The sequence below is a fragment of the Ostrinia nubilalis genome, chromosome 1 (genome assembly GCF_963855985.1).
Source record: "Ostrinia nubilalis chromosome 1, ilOstNubi1.1, whole genome shotgun sequence".
In the NCBI taxonomy this organism is placed as follows: domain Eukaryota; kingdom Metazoa; phylum Arthropoda; class Insecta; order Lepidoptera; family Crambidae; genus Ostrinia; species Ostrinia nubilalis.
The window spans coordinates 8,408,684-8,430,547 of NC_087088.1; the positions used below are offsets into that span (position 1 = coordinate 8,408,684).

Genomic DNA, 21,864 nt, shown 5'->3' on the forward strand with positions numbered 1-21,864 from the left:
GACCGATTCAGGAAGCGTGAATTGGCGAACTTAAATTAAGCGAATCTTGCTGCTCGATAAAATGTTCATGTCCTCGAACCATCAGAATTAGGAGAATTAGATAAATACGACTCGATAACTGAGCAATAATAAAATCCCTGCAAATGTAACATATTTTAAAATAAATATATCGGTCTTATATCGGTACATTTACTGCGAAATTGCTAAAAAATATGTCATGGCCATTACGGCACCATGGAGTCCAAAAATATTATAGATTCTCAAAATCGCCGGAGCTAATTTTTATTTTATTTTACTATTTCATAATAGTTTTTGGAACATGGTGCTTTACTGTTAAGTTCAAACGTATAGGTTTAAAATGTCTTTTGACTGCAAAGTAAAATTGGTTTGCAAGCAATACTGTCAATTTCTTTTTTTCAGTTACGTCAAGTTAATCGTCGCGTCGCGGCGTCGCTATGATCATACACTTAGGAATCTCAGGCAAATTAAGAATCTCAGTCAATATACCGAATGTAAAGCAGGCCGTGCATTCGTATCGTCAAGCGATCAGTGCATTAGAATGCGGTGGATACCGAAACACATAGCCCCGCAGAGCGCTTAGCGGGGAATTCGATTCAACTAATGCCTCCTAATCCTGGCCCGGGGCAAATGGCACAGGACGCATTCCGAGGGCCATGTGCAATTTGCAGCTGGTGATTGATGCGAGCTCGGCCTATCTCTTAAAACAATGCGATGCGGATTCGAGTAAAAAGATGGTTGGGGTCGACGACCTGGGACGTCGAGCAGCTCTTACGTCATAATGTTATGGAGATAAGTATGTTGCAATGAAGTTTGAAGTCATGGTAACAGAGAGCAGTAGCCGTGCTAATTTTTGATAGAGGTTTATTTAAGTATATTATGTGTTGCATGATTGATCGTGAGTTTTCCTGTTTTGTTTAGCTACAAAGCTATGACAAAGGATTTAGTTGATTTACAAATGACGAATATCTCAAATGTTAGGCTTTTGTTTTCGAGTACGAGTAAAAAGACCAATAATTACCACTTGGGTCATCGGAATTAATAGTAAAAAATTCAACAAATTAACTATCCCAATATGAACAGTCTGCTGCACTCACTATGTTAAGAGTCGAAAAGCTTGTCGAGTATTAAACGCTTTAAATATAAACCCAAATTTTTCACGTAATAAAGCTCCACCGAACGCAATATTTTAAAGAGCAACTCCCGAGTAATGTCAGTTATAAATAATACCGAGACCCCTGCCACGCGCTAGCTTATATTTTCATTTCAATTGAGATAATCGTGTGCAAATGCTTTAAAAGTGCACATACAAATGTAGCCATGTTTTATTCTAAATAAATCCCCTTCTGTTCCGGTGTGCAGTTCTCAGGCGGAACGGCTTGCGGAAGGTACGGCTTCGGAAACGGGATGGTGTAAGATAAAGAGAACATTTCCTATAGCGTCTCGGAAGATTTAGCAACATTCCGTGGCGGGTAGCCAAGCGAGAACAGAAAGGTCAGTGGTTCTAGCTTGAATCTTTGTCTGTCTTGAAACTTCCCCCAACACAAATGGGCTTTTCTTTCCTGGAAATCACTTTTACTGAATATAACTACTTTTATTGAAAGCTATCATCTTGCCGTTCTTTGATTTTGCATAGACTTTCATAATTAGGTTTTGTTGTCATTTATAGCGTATCGGTAGATTTAATCACATACCGTGGCGGCTGGCCAAGGAAAAGAAAGGTTAGTGTCTTCAAAGTTCTTCTTGAGTTCACTAGTCTGGTTTGAAGTATTTATTCGTGCTCTATTTGGCGTTCATAACACTTGAGTTGTCAACTACCTTTATTCATGTAAGTACCTAAGTATACATCTATGTATTCGAGTCTTTTGTCAGACACGAGACGGGAAAATGGTTTCTCATCTCGTACATTGAATGTGTCTGAGAGCAGTTATTATTTTCCTCTTTATTAAAAACTTCAATTTCAGGGTGATTTCTAATAACTAACAGATTTTTTAGAATTAAATCCGCAGCATCTAGTCATATGAAGTTGTGCAGTTCATCACTGTACTTTTTGTAGTAAGCTGGCTGATCTTTTTGAGCTTTGGCGACGAGCTCGTCCTTTTAATGCGCTGACGGTTAAATGTGATTCGGTCCTTATTTCTTTTGCGTCGGATGCGTTTGTTTTTTCGCGTCGTCTGCGCATGTGACAGGAGGTTGGACTCTAATGCCTAAGTAGTTGCAGAACAGCTTTGAACGGGTTTTGGGAATGTTTCCAATGAAACTAGATGTCACATTGTGACATTAATGCTTGAAACTAATAGGGTATAATGCATGATTTATAATCATTTTAGCTGTACTTTTAGGTAAAAGGTATGAACTGATTACCATGCAGCAGGCTATAGGTATTACTTACTGGTGGGCCATAATATTATATGTATTGTATAATGTGAAACCATAAAATTTAGACTAGGCGCAGACCATCGATTTTTAGTTGGCCGATAGTTGTTCCCGATCGATTTAAAATTGTAAAGAATCGGCCAAATCAAATCGATGTAATGTGCGCACTCCCATACATGCCCATACTGATCAACTGCCCGACTAAACTACCGGCCGACGAAAAATCGATGGTCTGCGCATAGGCTTAATGTAATGATAATGTAATAGGTTTCAATAAAAAATAATCTGCCTACTGATGAGTGACACAGTCGGTTTTTTTGACCCAGTTGAAAACATTACTAAGCTACTAATTACTTTGTTAAGCCAACTAGATCCTATAGAGAAAAAGTAATATCTTAGTAATCTGTGTTACTATGTTCCTAAGTTAGTCAATTTGATAGGCATCCCAGTTCACTACAGTCTTCAAACTCTAAAGTGATGTAACATAATATTCCTTCGAAGTATGAAGTTCGCGGAATTAACTTGTAACTAGGTAACTACTCGCAAGCAATAATGAAGCGGCGGTTACAAAAATAATGTAATTACACTAGCATTATCCGCGACTTCGTTTGAGTTTTCTGTCTGTCGCACTTTTCTAATTACTAGATCCCTTATCAAAAGCATTTATATTTGTTTTCAGGTCTCTTAATTTGAAAATTGATGCAGTGTCTATTACAAAGTTTCACCCCTTATTTCGGCCCCTTTAAGATTCATTTTTGCGACCAAATATCTGCCAACATACCAAAATTCTTATAACTAAATTGGCTCAGTGGCTTAGCTGTAGGTAAATGATTTAAACGTCAAGTGGGTACACTCATGGTACACTGATTACACTGACTGGTATTAGATTGTTTTTTATTGTTATAGTTTTTAGGTATATGGAATATCCAGTTCTATTGTTTTTATGCTATTCGTGGAAATAACTAACATTACATTAAATTAACTAAGCAGGTATTCTCGTGTAAGCCACCGTATTTATTTCAAGACGCCATCGATTCCAAAGCGAGTTGTCCAGACGACAACTCGCTTGATGACAATGCACTGCATGCCACCTGATACGTCACGTTATCATGGTACAAAATAAAACGTACTTTGCTGTACAATAGAACGGTGGCAATGAAACAATTAATTGACAAAGAGAACGTCCTTGACAACGGCATTTATGTTCCCATAGCGCAATGATTTTATCAACTCTATACATGATGTAATACCATTATACTAAAATCAGCTGGTATGGAGATGAATGTACGGTATTTAAAACAAATGGAATGTTTTATATTTTACGCCATTTCAAATGTATTGTCTATTATACAATAAAAGTCATTTACGTTTTAGCCACTTTTCTACCGATCTACCCGACAGCACTTCCACCCCCATCACTTAGATGGTTGGCAGTCCACAACAGTACGTTTCTCTAGAAACTTCCTGCCCCGTACAACCAAACTGTGGAATGGACTGTCGTCTGCGGTGTTTCCGGACGGATACGACCTGCAAGCTTTCAAGAGGAGAGCGTATCTTCACCTTAAAGGCCGGCAACGCATCTGTAACGCCCCTGGGTCTGCGGGTGTCTATGGGCGACGGTAATCACTTACCATCAGGTGATCCGTCTGCTCGTTTGCCTCCTGTCACATAAAAAAAAAGCCAAACGACGTCCACTGGGTCGACAAAGGCCTAGTTCCCAAGGACTTCCACGACGATCAGTCCTGCGCTACTCACATCTAGGTTCTGCTCACCAGATCGTCGGTCAACAAAAGTCATTAATAATTATTTTCTGCAAACAGGGTTTTAAAAAGCGCTTTACATTTGACACGCAAGAAGTGTTGTTAGTTCGGAAACTAAAAATAAATACGAAGAATGGCTTACTTTATCATCATTTAGTGACAAGAAAGACAAATTGAAACCATCATACGTTTAAAGATATTGATAAACGGAATCAGTAGATTTAAGGATAATACCTATCTGTTGTAGCAATATTTAGGAATTAATCTTCTAGTGATATTATTCTTTTATGTTATTCGTTTTATTGAAAGGACAAACGGTTTTCTTTGAACATGTTTGATAAACTGACTCTTTTATCTGGAACTAGAATTGACAAGAACAATTTATTTATTTTTTTATCTTGTAAAAGAATAAACATGACGCAAATTTAATAATAGTTTTCTGAAATGGAGGAAACTAAAAAAATGGAGTTAGTTAAGTTAAGCGTGACAGGGAAAAGGACTTTTTACCTTACTCTCAAGTTACTTTTTAACGGACTGCACCAAAAGGATTATTTAGATACAGATATCAAGACATTGCATCATTTACTTAAAATTACTATTACTATTGTTTACTTATACTTAGTTTATACACAAAGCGCGGATACAATTCCACAACTTTAGGCCACAGTTCATTTTGTTCTTCTATTATTACAGTACCTTGCACCCGTCGTGCAGTTCTGAAACTATTATAGCCAGTAATGACCATTGGAAACAGGGATCACCTCTTTATTAAAGACATTTGAATCGAATGCTCCAGCTCATTGTATGCATGCACACAGGCTATTTACTAGTCAGAAAAGCGCGCACACAATTCCACAACTTAGGCCACAGTTCATTCTGTTCTTCTTTAATTACAGTGCCTTGCACCCGTCGCGCAGTTCTGAAACTATTCGAGCCAGTAAATCGGGCCGCAGTACACCGCTATCTGGCGGCGCAACATGCATACCCATGTAAATTTCAACTGGAGCAGGGCGCTCGTTAATTCGACTGTTGTCACCGGGCACAGCCCTTTCTTAGTTACTGTAAGACGATAGACGCTCCCCTATGGAAAATGGCCCGGATTGCCACAGTTTGTCTTTGTTAAGTAGAATCGATCTGGGCTGATGATTTAAGCATTAAGAAACTCAAATTTAGGTTTTTCTTATTATGTCTCCTTTGTAAATAGAATAGACTTCTGAAAGATTAAAAATTTTACAGTCCACGTTATAGGTACAGTCAGCGTCAAATAGGCCGTGACGGGTGTCACAGTGGCCAAAAAGTTGAAAACACAACCATATTCCAGTTGTAAAAATAACGTGTTGCGAACTTTTTGGCAATTTGGGTGTGACGAATTATTCGATGCTGATTGTACCTAATCCAATACTACAATCGCTTTAGAAAGTCCGTTATCATTTCAATGAGTTGTCTACGCTAATTAATTTAAGCATTTGACAGTTCTTCAGATTTGCAGCTTTGCTTTGCTAACTCATTCGCAAATTCATGTGAATCAAAACCAATAGATTGTATCATCACTTGAAACTAGTGCTACGGACTGTCTAATAGAATACAGTTTACACTGAACATACCTTTGCTGGTTACCGTATGACGATTCCTACGGCTTATCGGTCCGATTGTACAGTTTGTCAAAGACGTAGGTTTGATGTCCGTCGGGAATGGCGGCAATTCTGTTCAACTGGTTTACTAAACACAGACCTCTCTATGTTTCTTTAGTTAGTAAAAGGAGATAGATGTACTCAAAAATAGAAAAAACCATCAGGTGCACAATCCGATGAAAACAGCTCGCAGATAGTAATTCACCTTGAATTAATTCAGATAAGTAGATTTATGATGGTTGATTGGTGATATGACGAAGGATTGCATAAAGAAGAAAAACACACATTTTCTCGATATCTTTAAAACAATGTGCACGCTACACCCGAATGTTAACCACCTTATCATCAAAGTAAGCATTACTAACTCGCACTCGAAATAATCGTGTTTAATTTGTAATACCAATGGAATGTCCAAAGAACTATCTATTAAAGAGTGGTATAATAATATTTGGACTACTGCACTTGTGGACTATAAGCAAACGAGAGTTTCCAAATAACATTCATGGAAAGAAAGAAAGAAAGATTTGTTACATTAAATTATTTTACATTGAGAATTAACCTCATGATCGCGTTCTTTTGTCACGAAATTGAAGCTGTTAATTTGTCGACAAGCATAGAAAATATAGTGTCGTCGTCGTCGTCGTTTCAGACAAATGACGTTCACAGCTGGAAAAAGGCCACCCCCAAGGATTTCCATAGAGCTAGAAAAAATAGTATGCTCCGATCTAATCGGAACATATCTTACCTAAAGATTTTGAAGAAATACACCTGATAGTCTGATCTGATAGATATCTATTTAAATTTACGATTTCTTCCACGCATCTATCACGTAAAGCAGTGATATTGGATTGCGGTAAAGATAAATGGAAGTATGACGTTATATCATTGCATAAGGCATTCATATAAAACCTAAAAACATTATAACAATTTTAGGGTAGTTATAATATTTTTCTTATAATATGTATTCCATGTTAATTGTCTATTAATAAGAAGGAGGGGGGCAAAATTAAAGGAGATTGACGTTTTGGAGACGTGAAAAAATTCTGCTAAATATTACCTGCCTAAGTCTTCAAAAACACGAATATATTCTGTGATAATATTATCCCAAAATCTTTTACGCACATTTTCTAATAAATAAAAAGCAATAAAATCCAAAATAAGCAAAATTTACTATTATGACCGCCATTTTCCCGGTGAACGTTCACTAATTAAATAAATATGTAGTGAAAGTGCTCAATTTGTAACCTGTCGTTTTACTTCATTACTTAAAAATGAAACGACTTTAGTAAAAATTAAGTCCAGTAATCCGAAGCCGTAGAGCTAAGGTATTTGTCTGCGTTGGAACTCTAGGACTCAACTGCAACTCAAGCTTAAAATAAAATAAATTAATGTTAGTTTCTTCTTAGCGCAGTCTTATTTTGCCGTGTTTTTCAATACAATTTAATTAAATTGTGCACTTGTTGGTGAACTGCTTTCAAGTAGGAAAGATGGAGGGATTACTGAAATATTATAGTGTGCTTGCGTTTGTTACTTATTGCAAATTTGTAATTTTATTAAAAAGACAACAATTAATTAATAAAAAATGGAGGTTTTTCCTCAATGAAAAACTTCTATTAATCTATGCAATAAAAATATTGTTTGTAATTTTCTCCTAGGATGTTAATTCTGAGGAAAAATATTACGTTACAAAACGTTTAAGAAATGCATTAAAAATAAAACTGTAGATTGCAAAATGTATTAAATGAATCTATTTACTACCTAAGGTGCTAGGGTTATTATCGAAGTACACAATGTTTACCACTCATTAAAATTATCGCGACATTTTGTTTTTCTTTTGCTTCACTAAGATGGATAAGACTAATTGAATTTTGTAGCGAGCTCACTAATATCGCATTCGGAAAATTGTAGTGGTGTTGCCAAGTTCGGATTTCTAAGAAGGTTATTGTTTGTAACCACAGATCTTTCAAATATTCAATGACTTCCTAGTACGCGCTATGCTTAAAATTTTTAATTTTAATTCCATTCGTTTCAAAACGATCAAGGTAATGGGAAGAATCAGGAGTAGTAATACAAATAACTAGCTTAATTCTTGGTTTTGTCTCTTGTTACTTTATATTCGTATAGGATTATATATTTTATCAACAGACATTACACATTTTAGTATGGTATCTTTTAAACAAAATGTAATTTTTAAAGTTTTAGGGTGAGTTGCACGATCTTACTTTCACTTTACAAACGTCAAAAATCTGTCAAACTCTATACAAAAAGCACCGGTTATTGTTAGTATTACGGTTAAATTAAGGTGGTGTAACTCAGTCTTAGTATTTTGCATGTGAACATTTTATGAGTGAAACATTTGGGTTGAAAAATATTTGGGCAAAAACTTGGCTCTACATTAACCATTGACTTATGAACTCACTCGGCATGTCTTGGCATGTGTTGCTAATACTTGTAAGTGTTCCTTCGTGGTTGTCAAACACTGTACAACTTTAGTGTAATGCCAGTAGCCAGATAGCAATGTGCAAGTAAATGAGAATTTAAACGACTCTAGTAAAGTGCAATTAGAAAACCAAACGTGCATGGAATAATACCTTCTATTTGCGATTAATGCAGTGTTCTTCAAGGTCATTGTGTGGAAATGTATTGCACTGAAATAGAAATTCAATATCTCATCCTGTTACTCAGATCTTAAAATATTCCCGCACTTCACTAACCTGGTAGAGCATGGTTACTTTTATTTTACCTATGTTTTGGAATAAAGTGTAAATAAATAAATAAAATTGAGTCAATGACATGCAATTTACATTGTGAACTAAAAACCTACAATGACTCCGGTAAGTAACTACGTCAGCGATCCAAAATTAACATTTTTTGGCATTTAACAGACACACCAAATACCTAATACTTGGGAAATTTTTCCGATAAGACGTCAATGTGTTTCGTTCTTGTATCGGTTAAAATATAACGGTTCAAAAACCTTAATTTAACTTGAGTGTCGCACTTGACCGATTTCAAAGTGCCTTTGATCTTCGAGAATTATTAAACAATCATGAATCTTACTCAAGGTGCTTTGATGGTTTAATTAATCAAATAGGTATTTTATTATTTTCCATTAAGCGTTATGAAAACTTGTCTGTAAGATATTACTGATATTACTTGCTAGTATAGTTGATTGATTCGTTTGTAATATATTAATTTTAGTATTTTGAGACATTAAGTAGCTGATTGAAGTTGTGACTTAGTATGTGCAGTAAGTGATTTTGCGATGTATTTTTAATATGAATTTGTACCACTTTAATTATTAGCTAGTCAAATAGTTGCAATGTCAAATTGTCTGTATATTATGAATTCTCTGCACATTAGTTAATATTGATTGGCAATTAAATAATATTCATCAAACATGTGCTCAACGGCTCTTGTATTTGTAAATCAAAACACAGACAAAACTATTTACAATATTACTTAAATATTATGACGTTTTTATAAGATGCCGCCTTTTAATAATGTAATTAGTGTATTAATTTGTTTACTTCAAATACAATCATTTTACGTAAATTGTTCCAACTTTGACACCAATTGCCTAGCCGACTAGATAATGCAAACACATAAACATTGGCACTTAGATACATTATAATAAGCAAAATACGTACTCGTGTGGGTACAGTCAACGTCCAATAGTCCGATACACCCAAAGTAGCCAAAAAGTCTGCGTCTTTGTTACATTGGAATAAGGTGGTGTTGTCAGCTTTTTGGCCACTTTAGGTGTCTCGAACCTTTTTTCGCTCATTTTACTTCTCGCCTAGTTTAACAGTTTAAACTTTAAATGCTCATCACACTAACCAATAGCTCCTTGCGGTATTTGAACTCCCTAGCACAGTTGACCTTGCAGAACCACAAGGTAATCTTTTCTTTTAATTATAAATGTAGTTAGTAATGTGTAAAATAATATTCTGTTAATCAAATATGACTATAAGTATCAAGAGGTTAATTCGTTTGAAAATCAATTTAGGCTACGTCAACTACGACTAAAAAAACTGGGTTTTAGGGCTAACGATTACCTTGACATTTAGTACAAATTTTAACTATTATGTTACATTTTGTTAATATTTAGCCTTTGGTCAATTAGTTATTTTAAATACCTACAGATTACAAAAACTGGGTTTTACCAACTTGTCAATGCTCAATAACTAAACTACTTGAAATTAATTTAACATAAAATATCACTTCCTATCATCAATCTTCTAATCATGAAACCTTATCTGCTGACGCGATCTAATTAACTTGAAAATCAGCGATTGTAGTAGCTGACGACTGACCACCGAGTGACGTCACAGTGACGACATATTATCACTAGTCACTAGAGGTACAGCTGTTAACATTGATATCACGACTACAGAAACGACTGACTTAATTTTTGCTTAAACATCCCATTTTGTCAATTTTTGATACGAGTGGAGTGGTGGTGGGTTATTTAGAAAAAGTTTGAGTTTTATTTTCGTAATTCCATTTGACTGATAGCGTATCACAATTTTAAGTGAGTAATATGTTTTAATTATTGTACCATAGTTTATCTATGGATGTATAAATATTACTAATTTTATTCCACTGTTACGAAAACATGAAATGTTATAAATATAAAGTGAAACTATGTGTGAAATTTACATTGTGTTAGGTAGAAGTGGGGACTTTTATACATCCTAGTGTATTTTTTTTTATTTGAAGTGAATAAGAAAGAGTATTTCTGGGAAAATTCAAATCATTTCGATCAATCGGGACAACGCTCTACTTATTAAAGTACTGGTTTAAAAAATAATGTTATTATGAACTTATACTCGTAATAAGTAAGGAAAAAATACGGTAAAATACTACAGCATCTGAATTGAAATAATATTACTATGGTAAGTGAAAATTAGATGTTTTTGTGTTTTTTTTTTCTAATTCCAAGATTAAATTCTGGTGTTGCTGGTCATTCGATAACAAACTTCGAAAAATGTTTTTTATTTTTTACTAGCTTTCCGCCCGCGGCTTCGCCCGCGTGGAATTTTGTCTGTCACAGAAAAACTTTATCGCGCGCGTCCCTGTTTCAAAAACCGGGATAAAAACTATCCTATGTTCTTTCCCGGGACTCAAACTATCTCTATGCCAAATTTCATCAAAATCGGTTGCGAGGTTTAAGCGGGAAAGCGTAACAGACAGACAGACAGACAGACAGACAGACAGAGTTACTTTCGCATTTATAATATTAGTTGGGATTTTAAACAACTCTATGATAACCTTAAAAGTGAAAAATGTCCGACATTGTCAAAAAAAATATTTCGGCCAAATTATTTTAATATTGTTGTCCAAATATCAACCGAGATAGCAACCGATCGATTTAGTTCCTAGGTCGTCGATATTGTTGTTATCGGCTCACTCGACTGTAGTGTCAATGTTCATTGATGGTTACGTACTGTGGCGAACCGCACGCGTGTTGCGGCCAGTGAGTCAGTGGGCCATCGTTACGAGTTTGTTTCGTCTACTACATCTTTGTCTATAAACTTAGGTAAGAACCTTTGTTTTAAGTCTAGCTCTAGTGTTTTAATTAAACTTTTCATTAATTTGTTTCTAGTTCACTCGTAAATGAGCGCGAAGTTTTTTTTTTAAAACCGCGCAAGTACATCATTTTGTGCATTTAATGTGTTTTTTTACGACCGAGGATCAGAGGCCCTGTTATTTTGTGATAGTATAAGCTGATATATCGACTGATAACGACCTAATCGCATACGGAACTTAACATGAAGGTACACTGGTACATATCTGTACATGGATACTCGATAATGCTAATTTAATTTTGGAATCTTTTTATTAGTCATGTAAGTCGATAATTTAATTTAAAATCGTCTGAAAGATCTAATCGAATACAAAAATCTAGAGACGTACCTACCAATTTAACTGCATAATATTGTGTTGCCTGGTGTTAAATTGAATTTTATCTTTACTATAGTGGACCAGTAAAAACCACACTTAAGTTAATTGGTGGTTTACGCTAATATGTTTGTACAACTGGTTCATAGACATGGAAAATTTAAAGTAAATTGTCGATTGCCCAATTTTATTTATTTATTACGCATTGCACACGAGTTTGGTGCAAAAAATCGAGTGGACTGTCAGATCCACCTACGACAGGGGATTCATTAAAATGATGCTAAAAAATTGTTGCCATGCAGAAGCTTTTTATAGAGGTTATAGGTGCATTAGAGTTCAAGGTTCTAAAACAATTCGACCAGTTAAAGGTTAAGTATGAATGATGCGCTACTTAAACACGGATAAACTTTTGGCTTTTGAACAAAAATAAAATACTCGATCAGTAAGTCAATTGCTATTACATAAATTTAATAATTTTTCACCCACGATACTCATATTTTAGTAAAGTTAGTAATATTTTCAATTTTTAACCTACATTTTTAATTGATTGCAAAAAAATTCACTCATTTCATTATCCTATCTCAAAATTAAATGTTACCATGTAACAATAGGTACTAAAAAATGATTTAGATGTAATTTGAATAAAAATCGGGGAATAACTAGGTACCTAGGTTGATAATTGTTGATATAGAAAAGTATGTAATATTTATACAATGTAGTAGGCTCATGTTATTATGAGAAGATCATTATTACAACATTGTTATTGCTTCATCACACTGATCGGAATTTGACCGGCGATTCGTTATCACTCGATAACAGTTTGCGTTAACTTAGTAAACAACTGAAAATTTACTTTGTGAGCATTATGTTTAGGTATACATCTGCTCTGTGTTTTAATTCAGAGGCTCTCCGGGTTCAAAACGTGGAACTTTAGTCATCAAATTAATGATCTTTAGTCTGAGAGCTTATGACTAATGATTCGCAGGTTTTTTTTTAAAATCACTTATTACTAATATTGTTTTAAGTGACGGTACAAAATGGTCTATGATTACAATTGAGCAAATTTATAATATCGTTATTATTCTTGGTAACACTAGTCTGGTAGTAGAACTTCGATAGTACGCAATTAAACTTGATAATAGGTCATTGATATTATTTAATGTAAATTGTGTACGTTAGTAGGAACTAGTATTCTAAGGTTCATTTTCTAGGGAATTTCTTAACTTTTATTCGATTTATGGAAAATTCAATATAAACAATATTAAGTTTTCATTCGGCTAAACATTTATTTGGCTTACATTTTTTAAAAGAATAAACAATATAATTAACCTTTGGCAATAAAGATATAGATGACTATTGATCTAAGTTAGTAACCGTAAATGCATACGCATAGGTATTATCTGCTCATAGACGCATAAAAACTCGCTTATTCATAGCATGGACGTGACCAATAACAATGTATAAGAATCTAATGTATGTTTCCATGAATACAGATCTACTCTTAAATAATAATTTGCTGCGCATGTATCAAAATGTTTGCTATTAAGTAATTATCTTTAATTTAAAACAGTTTTTTACGGTACTAGCTAGACGGATATTTTGCACTGATACTCAGGCTGAGTCGCACCACCTTATTTTAACCGTGACTATAACCTTAACCGATGTTTTTTTATGGAATTTGACAGGAATTTTCACGTTTTATATAGCTAAAGTAAGATGGCGCAACCCAGTCTAGTAGGTTCCAATAGTCTCAAGAAAAATAAGTTTCTAAAAATAATATACTTACTTGTCAACAACTTGTTGATGACTATTGTCCGTGTGAAATAAACATAAATCATTTTTATCTTTGTGATATGTACAATGGAATGACTGCTGAGGTCTTTGTATAAAAATATTGCTTACTAAGATATTTTTTTTTATTGTCCTACGTCAACACATTGACTTTTGATAAGAGGTCAAACCCTATCACTGCCTATCACAATGCCTTTTAATCTTGAAGAAAAATAACTTGAATATTTGGTTAAAAATATAGTTTTATTATTGGCCGCAGGTACAGTCTATCTGTTAAGAAAAAAATTCTAGTATCTAGTCAAGTACTATACTATACGTCGTACATAAGTCTAAGTGAAGTGGCTTGCATGTTATTCAATGTTGACCTCGAATAATTTTTAAAATTGGTTCTTCACCCATCTCAGGAACTATTTAGCGCTCTACATTATCAGTTAGTTTAACCAAAACAAAGTTATATACTTTGTGCGGACAAAGAAGGGGGCAAAGTCTAGTTTGTAATATTGCTTGTGCCAGATGCGGACACACCCGCTCGTTAAAGGGTCATTTTACTGCGAAATGTCAGAGTTTATGATCTTAAACCTTTCATGTGTCTTATCATCCTCTCACTTTCGTCCAATAATAATGTATATTATTATTATAGTTTATTATGTTATCTGCAACGTGCATAAACATTGTGCGATGATTATTATGTTATTAAACAGTTTTGTTTCTTACGAATTTGTTTGTATCTGCATAACTTACTCATAGATTTGTTATGATTGATTGGTCACATTTTCCCATCCAATCAAGTGATTTATTTATTTATTAGCACGTCTGTCTGAATCATTTTTTTTTTTTGCAAATTTACACTTATTAGAACTCTATTTGTGATAATTATCGTAGTCTTACGCGTTTTGTGCTGTTTTCTACTATATCTTGATATCTCTTAGTCTAATCTTTTTGTAGGTCTGACTTTTTTACATTCTTATTACGTATTCACCTATTAACAATTATCTCCATTTCTCATCAATTCTTATCATATATTCAAAGATTGATCAATAATTAAGTCATCAAAGAAAATCATTATCTGCTGATAGTAAATACAATTTTGGCATATATTTTTTTAAGTATTTTTCAAATGTTTCTTTTTGCATAAAACTTTACTTATTGTATTTATGACTGCATTTCAAGTTGAATCATGGTATTGACTCAATGCTGACGTAATTTACGTAATCATAAGTCTGACATGTATTTATTATTGCATTGGGAACCCCAGAGTGATAAATCTTTTCATTTGTTTCAGGAAACTAACAGTACAAATCCCGCAAACCCAGTCAATGCGGTGAATAATAAGGAGGAAGAAACAAAAACAGTAAAAATGACGTCAGAAAAAATAGCATTAGTCTCCAATAGAGTACAAAAAGTCACAAAATTAGTTCCACCCGATGGAGGATGGGGGTGGATGGTGTTAATAGGAACGGCATTATCTAATGTAAGTGACATTTACGATACAATCTAATATGACCACGTTTGTGACGTCAGATAACTACGTCACACTGCCCACTCTTACCTTACATCTAATTCTAATTCACGCTTCAGACTCTATAGTAATAATCATATTAGTATCGTTAAACTTTGTTCTGCATTTAATAGACACGAGTGTTTATTTGTCGTTCAATAACCTTAATATTATTGCAATTAACTAATTGGTTCAAGATAGGATCTATCAGCTATAAGACGTAACTATGTATGTGTCGGCTACGACCAATTAATTATTTTATGTAACACAAACAAGATAACATAATAAACAAGATGTGACTTCCTTTATTTAGTAGCTAATTAGTACGATGCTAATAATTAGCTTAGAGTTATGGGCAAAAGTATGACCCCGTACCTACCGTATATTGTGCTCTACAATACTTCAAAGGCAAAATATGTTCGTCACATTGTCAAGAGAGTTATGTAAATATTTACACGTTACTCAGCTGCTAAATATAGCTAATTGATTCACGATTTCTTTTGATAATCTTGAACATAAGATAGTTATGTGAGTGACACTTAAATTGGTGCTAATATGCTGTAATAATTGTGCAAGCCATTGAAATACAAAACTATTATTTACTGTAGACTAATCAATACCAATAATGTAATTAAAGATAATAATATTTTTACATCAAAATGCCTATACTATTTTAAAAACTAATCAATCATATTTCAAATTGATTCTGGTAGATTACATTATATCCAAAAACGCTGGAAGCAATTCGTAATTGAAACATAACAGATACTTGATAGCGATATCCAAAAACCTTTCTTGATCCAATTATGTATTTGATCCAATAACTGATCAAGCAACATCTTTTCAGTATTCAGTTTTATAGATGTGATATTTTTATTCGATAACATCAGTCGATTTTGTATTATAAACGGAGTTGTTTTTTAAACTGATAGTTTTTTTTTAAACAGCTGCAGACTCACATCAAATACTAGTATCTAAATCAAATTTTCGAGACAATCCTAAAATATCTAATATTTAAAGTATTTCTTTATAATACGATTAAATAAACTTTAGGATTCTAAAACAGTTAAGATGCCCACAGGTCTATACAGTACCTAAGAAATAATTTACTTCCACAACAAAATTTAAGTAACAACATTTTCCACCACTCAGTAGTTCTAAAGCCTGGTCCGTGAGCATGTAGAATCCCGTCCAATGACCCCAAGCTACCCATCCTTATCGCTCGCGCGTAATTATATTGCTGTCGCGACTGTGCGACGCGCGCCCGCAGTGAGTGTGCGAGCGCGACAGCAACATAATACTTTGTACTTATGGATAATATGAAGTATTTTCTCGCAGATTTTCAATCAATCTATGCTGTCTCTATTCAGTTTGCTATACGGAGATGCGTTAGAAGCAATGGGACATAAGACACAAGGTGCAGCCGTGGTGTTGAGTACCATGCTGTTCGTCACCAACTTTGGAGGGCCCATTGCAGGAGCAGTTGTCAAACTGTCCTCACCAAGAATGGTGGCCGTAGTAGGAGCTTGCTCGTGCACTCTGGGAATATTCTTGAGCGGATTTTCGACGAATATTTGGCATTTAACCTTGACCTACGGCGTTTTATTAGGTGAGATACTTTTTGCAATATAGCGATAAATGTTATCTATATTTATACAATAGATCTAGTAAACACTTGTGTTATGAAACAAGATTAAAATGTTTTTGTTGATCTTTTGTGTTACCAAAACTTTACGAAAACAATGAAATAATTGACTGATGTTACTAATTTAGACTTACACAAATTAACAAAAGAGACAATCAGTAGAAATGTAACTATCATTTGTGGCGACAAAAAGCCTTTATACCCTCGTGATAGATGTCTTTCAAAGCAAAGATTCTATTTTTGGCTGGGGCAAGACAATACTCGTAACTTTGTGTTAGTTCAATTAAAATAATAAGTTCTAATAATTATGACCTTTTTGCTGCTTAATTAATAAAGTAAAGCTAGTCAGTGATGGTTTTTGGATTTCTATGTGTAAATATGAAACAAAACGGCTAACACAAAAGACTCTAACATTTATTTAATATGCACTACATTGTAACAAAATAAGTACCTAATCTAATGCGGTCTACACACCAAACCCGCCGACGATGGATAAGTTCTCAAAAGTCATAGAAAGTAAAAATCGTCGACATGATTCTTTACAAATAAAGCGGTCGACTCTAAGCCGCCGGGCTGTCACCGGGCTTGGTGTGTAGAGTCCTTAATTTTTTTAACTATTTTGCTTAATAATATAATGTTATCCGACCCTATGAACTGTTTAATAGCAAGTTCCATTTAACCCGCAGGTCTGGGTTTGGGTTTCATCCAGAACTCGTCGTTCGTGGCCATAAACAGCTACTTCAAGCTCCGTAAGAGTCGGGCGGTGGGGCTGGCCAATGTGGGCACAGGTGTGGGTCAGACCGTAATGCCGCATTTAGTCCGGTACCTCTTGGAGGGTTACGGGTTTAAAGGCGCCTGCTTACTGCTGTCCTCCTTGAGTTTACACGGGGTTAGTATTTTATTTTATTACGAAGATATTTTTTGTGTTTTGTTAAGACCTTATTGTATTGTATTATGATTGATGATAAATCTCAGAACATTACCAAATAGATTTGGTTTTTAAAAATAATAGGTACTCGTACAACGACAGTAAAATTAATCACCTGTAGCGCCCAATCTGGGTAATTTTGTCTTATGTGAAAAGGTAGAGTTTGATTATAAATTAACAAAACAAACTGATTTGTTTAATATTTATGGACATTAATAGATATTTTACAAAATAATATATAATAAAATTTCAGATTGCAGGTACACTACTAATACAGCCAGTGGAATGGCACATGAAGAAGGTCGAAGTTGAAGTGGAAGTAGATGAAAAATTACAATTACTAGAAAACAAACACAAAGATATTGTCATTAGGAAAAATTCGGTTGCAAATGGCGTGGAACTCACAAAGAAATTAGACAGAAGAGCAACAGAACCCGCTGTAGTGGGTGCCAAAAATGGAAACGAAAATGGATCTAATGGCCAAAGATCAGAGAGCCATAAAGACATCACATTTAATGGGAAACCGGCTGGTGAGTTAATTATCTCTTCATAGGACATTAAGTGCGGAAATGGTGATAGGGCTATATTTGGGCCGTGCTTAAGGGCACATATACTAATAATGATATTTTGCATAGAAATAGCTTTTAGACACCACATCAGACACTATATCAAAACACATCATCGTCATAGACTTCACTATTTGTGATCTTTTTATGAAAATTTTAAAGCTTATTAGATGATTAATTTTATACGTATGTTAAATAAATGTAACTATTTTTACACACGTCAGGTGCATCGAAATAGTAATTAATTTTATTTTGAATCATAAAAGCAATTATCAAATCCCAAAATAGCATAATGGCTGGTGCCATTAATCTGCTTTGTTAGATTTAAAAGAGTTAAAAACCAGTGTCAATTTGTATATTAATTAAGTGCTAGCTATTAGGTTTTATCGCTTTCAAGTAAAATGTTTGGTCATTGCTCACCTAACATAAAGTTGTGGACAACATTTTGACCCATTTATCATTATTTACTTAAGACAAGATAGTGGAGTGTAAATAAAACAAATTTGCCTATACCTACGAATGAAAACCACAATATGCTGATTCATTATTAATGTATTTATAGATTACCAACATGAGATACAGTAACAAACACAACAAAACATTTAATGAAAGGGCCTTAAGCAAACTGCTCTCTTAACAGCGATAACAACAACGTTTTGTTAAAAATATATTTTAATAAAAATTAATCGGAATTTAAGGTTCGAACTTTATGATGGCTGCAGGCATTATTAATATAAAAGTATTGATCCACATAGGTTTAAGACAAGTTTTAAGCCTTAGATAATGAATAGGCAGCCCTTAATTCAATTAAGTATTATCAAAAAGAACGTTAATATGTAGTTTGAGATGATGATGATACAACATCGTTCGGGATCAACTATATTAGTTCCTAAAAAATAATAACAACGCAAAAAAAATAATTCCAAAAAAATACATCTTTTGTTCCAGATAACACTGTTATCGTAGTGGCGCCGCAAAATAAAAGCTGGCTCAAAAAACTATACGACTTGTTCGACATTTCCCTGCTATCCAGTCCACGGTTTCTGAACATCATCATCGGGACTGCGCTCTCAGTCACTTCCATCCAAAACTTCAGTATGCTGTTCCCGTTCTTTCTACAGGTAATTACTAACTACCTAATGTATAATTCTTATTTTGCTAATTTTTATTAGCAACTAAAACCAAAAATTATAATGTTGAAAAGGCGAAAATGTGTAAATGAAGTAGGTACTCCAATACAATAAAAACAGTATTTCTATCTAAATATTATTAAAACATTGTGGCGTTCTCAACACAAATCATTAAGAGACTGTGTTTTTTTTATCAATATACTTTTTTATAAGATACTAATTACTTTGTATTAGTTCTCTGATGAAATCTCAAATTTACTTACAGAAAGTAGCAAACTTAAATAAACAACAAACAGCGACGTGCATGTCAGCCGTCGCAAGCGCAGATATTTGTGGGCGTCTCATCTTGCCGATATTCCAAGACAAATACAGAATCAAAGCGAGATGGATGCTGATCATGACTTCTGTGTGGCTGATTGTCACAAGGCAAAGTAAGTAAAGTTTTAATAGCAGCATATCTATACACACTTGTTGCAATATCACCCGTCTTACAACTACAATATAATCGAGCTAACTGCGCATCTCGTTGGAATGCGACTCTCCCCCCCACTTACCCGCCCACCACCCTGCGTACGCCTCGTCCGTACCAGAGCGACGATGTGACGTCATGGCTGCCAGGTGCGCAATTAACTCTACCGGGTTGTGCATAAGATGCCACAGTGTGTAACTTAATGTGCTATCGATACTAAAGCATTCCCGCCCTTGTTGTGATGAGTAATGTTATCTTGACCTAAAACCTTTGAAAAACACTGACAAAACAAGCGTGGAAAAATTCCTACACCGATAACAACTCCAATATTTGTTATTGAAGTTATCGACTTTTTGACTGATAAGAAAGAACTCCAAAATTGATTTGGTAACCTGTTATTCATATTTTTAGTGACAATGAAATTACTATAGTAATTTACTTACTAGATAAGCAGTAAACTGTAATAAATATTCTTATGATAGCAAATTAATTATCAAGGGAATCTTCGAGAACTATGTTTAACCCAATATAAAACTGATTGTATGACACATTCTTGACCTTTATTAAATGTAATTAACTAATGTATTAGTTTTAAACGAAAAAATATTATGAGCTATCAAAGTTGTCGTATCTTTAGCATTGGATTCAAACTTTAGATAACTCCTTGTCCATGGATTAGATGTAAATTCTTTAATAAGTGGTATATCTCTTTTTCAGTCTTGGCGTACCAGACCGACTTCACCGTATTGATCGTTATGGCCTGCCTCTACGGCTTCGGAAGAAGTATGGTGATAGTCGCGAGGAATATTGCCATCTCTGAAAATTGCAAGCCCGACCAGGTGCCTGCAGCCGTTGGTTTAGGAATGTTGACCATGGGCATCATAGTTCCCCCTGCTGGCTACTTCCTTGGCTGGATCAGAGATGTTACTGACAGCTACGTCGTATGCATCACGGCGCAGAACATACTCCTAGTAGTGCTACTGGCAACGTGGATCCCAGATATGCTGATCCTATGGATACACGAAAGAAAAGAAAACAAAAAAGACATCCAAATACAAATGACGTAGTTTGAGCTTGAATGATTGAAGGTGTCTCTAAGAGAGACGGTGGAAGAGACAATAATGTACTGTAAGGTCATGTACCTAATATCCCAAGGCTGTGAAAAACTTAGGGTTAGGCAAATTTTAAACCAGTGATACCAGTAAGAACAATGTAAAGGAAGACCAGGTAGTCTTAAGTTTGCTGTTGGGATAACGTCCCAGTCGAATTGAAATAATATAACTCGTGTTATCTAGTCTAATTTATTATGATCCAATTATATAAAATATTCCTGTTTTTGATGAAGTTTTATTTTTCGTTTGAAGAATATTGGATATATCTTGTTTAAGTAGCAATAATCCTGATAACGATAACGTAGAGATATCACGTTCAAGTGTTAATGGTTAACGATTCAATGATCAATGTGAAATTAAATCGATATGTTTAACAAGCAATTGATACGACCGGAATGAGTTGAATGTTTAGAAGTGCAGTTAACGTGAGACGGCTGAGTATTTGCTTTGTGGTATTTGTAATTGATAAATACAATTAGAGCACCCTTGTCCAAATAAGTGTTAACGATCGAATCGTTGAAATTGATTCTGATCATTTCTAACTACTTTTGAACCCAAAAACGTTATGTACAGCCAATAGCGTATCAGATTATACATTTTTATTGCAAAATCACCTCTATTAAAACTACATAAGATGCCGCAGTGTTTACTATGCTGTCGTCAGTACTTCGTTCATTAGCCTAGGCGCAGACCACCGACTTTGACATCGAGATGAAGAATCGGCCGATACCTACCAAATCGGCGTAATGTGGGCACTTTCATACATGTCCATACTGATTAACAGCCGGACTCAATTGTTGGTCAACTAAAAGTCGGTGGTCTGCGCCTAGTCTTAGCTTTATAATAAAGGACAATGTTCGTTCTCCATACATTGTTCGCCGTTAGATCAACAGTGCCGAAAAAATACTTTCTAGGTTCTTTAGGATTGCACAATCAAATAAAAGTCACTTATGTTTTTGTCCCAATATATTAGGCACACACGCCCGATACAATATTCGTTCCCCGTGCGACTGCCCGCCGCACGCCGCGTACATGT

General features: G+C 34.6%; 2 protein-coding genes across 4 annotated transcripts in view; one reads left to right on the forward strand and one right to left on the reverse strand.

Annotated features, from left to right (window-relative positions):
* LOC135088652 (lachesin-like) overlaps positions 1-4,241 on the reverse strand; it is a 154,270-nt gene extending 150,029 nt beyond the window's left edge. The window contains exon 1 of the mRNA XM_063964812.1: positions 4,150-4,241. The gene's annotated coding sequence lies outside the window, so the exon portion shown is untranslated. The remainder of the gene's footprint in view (positions 1-4,149) is intronic.
* A 4,354-nt stretch (positions 4,242-8,595) lies between these two features.
* On the forward strand, positions 8,596-21,051 carry LOC135088572 (monocarboxylate transporter 9-like). 3 transcript variants are annotated; one of them, XM_063983427.1, is made up of 8 exons: positions 8,596-8,619; positions 14,763-14,951; positions 16,317-16,587; positions 17,310-17,512; positions 17,805-18,081; positions 19,066-19,238; positions 19,513-19,678; positions 20,434-21,051. In XM_063983427.1, exons 1-8 carry the CDS (start codon positions 8,611-8,613, stop codon positions 20,781-20,783), a joined length of 1,638 nt encoding a protein of 545 aa, XP_063839497.1. In that variant the 5' UTR covers positions 8,596-8,610; the 3' UTR covers positions 20,784-21,051. The 3 variants fall into 3 exon arrangements, with proteins under 3 accessions (XP_063839497.1, XP_063839516.1, XP_063839505.1); XM_063983446.1 differs by lacking the exon at positions 8,596-8,619 and adding an exon at positions 10,237-10,319; XM_063983435.1 differs by lacking the exon at positions 8,596-8,619 and adding an exon at positions 11,214-11,327.
* The last annotated feature ends 813 nt before the right edge of the window (positions 21,052-21,864 follow it).

What these genes read in the sequence shown, in the direction of transcription:
- LOC135088572 (XM_063983427.1), top strand. An exon ending in CCTCCTTGAGTTTACACGGG is followed by an intron (nt 17,513 to 17,804) that starts GTTAGTATTTTA and finishes ATAAAATTTCAG; the next exon opens with ATTGCAGGTACACTACTAAT. An exon ending in GCTGATTGTCACAAGGCAAA is followed by an intron (nt 19,679 to 20,433) that starts GTAAGTAAAGTT and finishes TCTCTTTTTCAG; the next exon opens with TCTTGGCGTACCAGACCGAC.